This window comes from Poecilia latipinna, unplaced genomic scaffold (assembly GCF_001443285.1).
Source record: "Poecilia latipinna isolate Pla-1442-1.1 unplaced genomic scaffold, P_latipinna-1.0 Scaffold6933, whole genome shotgun sequence".
NCBI lineage: Eukaryota > Metazoa > Chordata > Actinopteri > Cyprinodontiformes > Poeciliidae > Poecilia > Poecilia latipinna.
The window spans coordinates 1-2,823 of NW_015119549.1; the positions used below are offsets into that span (position 1 = coordinate 1).

The 2,823-nt window shown below is 40.6% G+C and overlaps 1 protein-coding gene across 1 annotated transcript; it reads left to right on the forward strand.

Moving 5' to 3' along the window:
* Positions 1-6: 6 nt before the first annotated feature.
* LOC106944110 (matrix metalloproteinase-9-like) lies at positions 7-862 on the forward strand (the record flags this gene model as incomplete). Its single annotated transcript, XM_015027355.1, has 4 exons — positions 7-82; positions 190-363; positions 444-599; positions 687-862. Coding segments are annotated over 4 exons (582 nt in total), but the record flags the coding sequence as incomplete, so codon positions are not given.
* Positions 863-2,823: the final 1,961 nt, after the last annotated feature.

Genomic DNA, 2,823 nt, shown 5'->3' on the forward strand with positions numbered 1-2,823 from the left:
GGGAGGACAGACGGCAAATTGTGGTGTGCCACCACTGACAGCTATGATAGAGACCAGAGATGGGGTTTCTGTCAGAACCGTGGTGGGTAACAGAAAACACAAGGTCTGAAAGTCCTACCACAGTGGCTTGTTGCTTTGTTTAACCACAGTTATTTTGTTTGTTATTTTATTTTGTCTCTTTTTGTCCAGATCCTACCGTAATTGTGACAAGCTCAGATGGAGATCCCTGCCACTTTCCTTTTGTATTTCAGGGGATACCATACAACGACTGTACGACTGACGGGAGGACAGACTTCAAATTGTGGTGTAGCACCACTGACAACTATGATAGAGACAAGAAATCGGGTTTCTGTCCTGACCTGGGTGAGCAACATGAATGCAAAAATTTATTCTGCGTTTATCATTTTATGAGATGGTAAAATTTCTAACCTGCTATCTTCCAGGTGTTAGCCTGTTCCTGGTGGCTGCCCACGAGTTCGGACACTCACTGGGTTTGTCTCACTCCAACATTAGAGGAGCTCTCATGTACCCTACGTACAGCTATGTGGAGAATTTCTCCCTGGATCAGGACGACATTGATGGCATTCAGTACCTCTACAGTGAGCTGACCACTCAGTACTCTTTCACGATGAATCTCGTCAAACACATGAAAACTTTGCCTTAAAGAACATTCCCATATTTTGCAGGAAATAAAACAGGCCCTGGTCCTACTCTCAACGCCACAGTAATACCTAATCCGACTAGTTCATCTGTCGTGACAGTGTCACCCATTGTAAATCCCACCAAAGACCCCTGCAAGATGCTCAAGTTTGACACCATCACTGTGATTCACAAACATCTGCATTTCTTCAAAGATGGGTAAGCAAATAGCTAGTTCTACTTATGTTCTAGAAACATAACCTATTGAGGTGCCAATCTTGCATTTCTGGTTAACAGGCAATTCTGGAAGGTACGAAGCAAGGGAGACGGAGGTCGAAAGGGACCATTTTCCATTTCTCAGAGTTGGCCAGCTCTACCTGCTGTCATTGACTCTGCCTTTGAGGATGTTCAGACCAAAACAATACACTTCTTTTCAGGTAAGGAGTGTTCTTTCAAGAGCTTATCAGAGCACCGAAATGTTAGACAAAGAGTTTTAATCATATTTTATTGTTACATTAGGAAGAAGGTTCTGGGTGTACACAGGAAGCAGTGTGCTAGGTCCCCACAGTATTGAGAATCTTGGTTTGCCCCCAAGTGTGCAGAAGGTGGAGGGAGCGCTGTATAGAGGGAAGAGCAAAGTGCTTCTCTTCAGTGGAGAAAACGTTTGGAGGTGAGTAGAAATTGACCCCTTTTTTAGACAAAATCTGTAAATTAACCCATCCTGTTAAAGGACATACAGTAGATCTCAATCTATCTCTGATCTCTACAGGATTGATCTTAAGACCCAAATGATTGACAAAGGATACCCCAAATATAAAGACACCATCTTTGCAGGTGTCCCTAATGATGCTCATGATGTGTTCCAGCACAAAGGTAAACATACCTTCTACCACAATTCTCAGGAAACCAAATCCACAAACGTCAACAAAACATGGCATACATTGTGGTCATTGTAACATCAACGTTTTGTCTTTCAGGCAACATTTATTTCTGCAGAGATCTTTTCTACTGGCGCCTGAATTCTCGCAGGGAGGTGGACCACACCGGCAATGTGAAATACGATCTTCTGGAATGCCCAAAATAATCAAGAAACAACAACTGAGATACATGCAGATGGGCAGTGAGGCTGGAGCAACCAAATGTTTCTTTGTGCAGGTGTCTGAAAGAATGTGATGCAGTGTTTGTTCATCATGCCTTTTGTATGATGTATGTGCTTTATGCAATGTGAACGACTAACTTCTGTTGAATTTGGCTGATTATTACTCATACAGCATTGGACTGAATGCAAGTCAAAGGCCCAGAAGGCAATTAACCATTGTTTGCATTCAGTCTAACATGCTGTGAACTGATGACCGTAGTGGCCTATAATTTGAGACCCATACAAGTAAATTCAACACAATCTTTCAAGATAAAAAAAAATTCATGTCTGACTGGTTCAGACCCTTGTCAGTATTCAAATATTTTTTTTTTAAATTTATAACAACATCTAATATTATTATTTTATGTCATGAGCCTATTTGTTTTGTGTGGTTTTATGAGTTTTTTTGAAAATGGTTTCAAAGCCATAAACTGCACTGGAAGATATTCAGTGTCTCCTTAATTAAAATTATTTATAAAACGAATAATTTCGGCTTTCAATGCAATAAAAATTCTGTGAGAACATTCTTTCTTTGTCAGCGTCTTTATCATTTGCAAATACTTTAATTATGGTGGTGGGAGAATCGTGTTGTGGAAATTGGTGGAGTTCATAAAACAAGAATATTCCATGGAAAAAATGAAGCAAGGCATTATTTAGAAAAACTTAGAAAGAAATTAGACAAAATGAAGATGGTCAGTTAGAAGCAGGTGAGTGTATATGAATATACATTGGCAGGGGCGGATCTACTGGGGTGGCAGTTCCCACCCCAAACGAGAGCCTTGCCACCCCTGTTGCCATCCCAGCTAGTGACTATGAATTCAGTAAATAGTTATGGCAAATCGGACATTAAGCATGAGACACACACACACACACACACTGGACTGGACATTACGTGATTCATCGTAAGTCACATGTGCCATTGCTGTCCATTGAGTCAGGAATATAGTATAGGTGGTCAGGAAACTATAATCATGCAAAGAATCAGAACAATGGACGCAATGTTTAGCAGTTAATTCAACCATAGATAATGGTAATAAGGGTTTCAG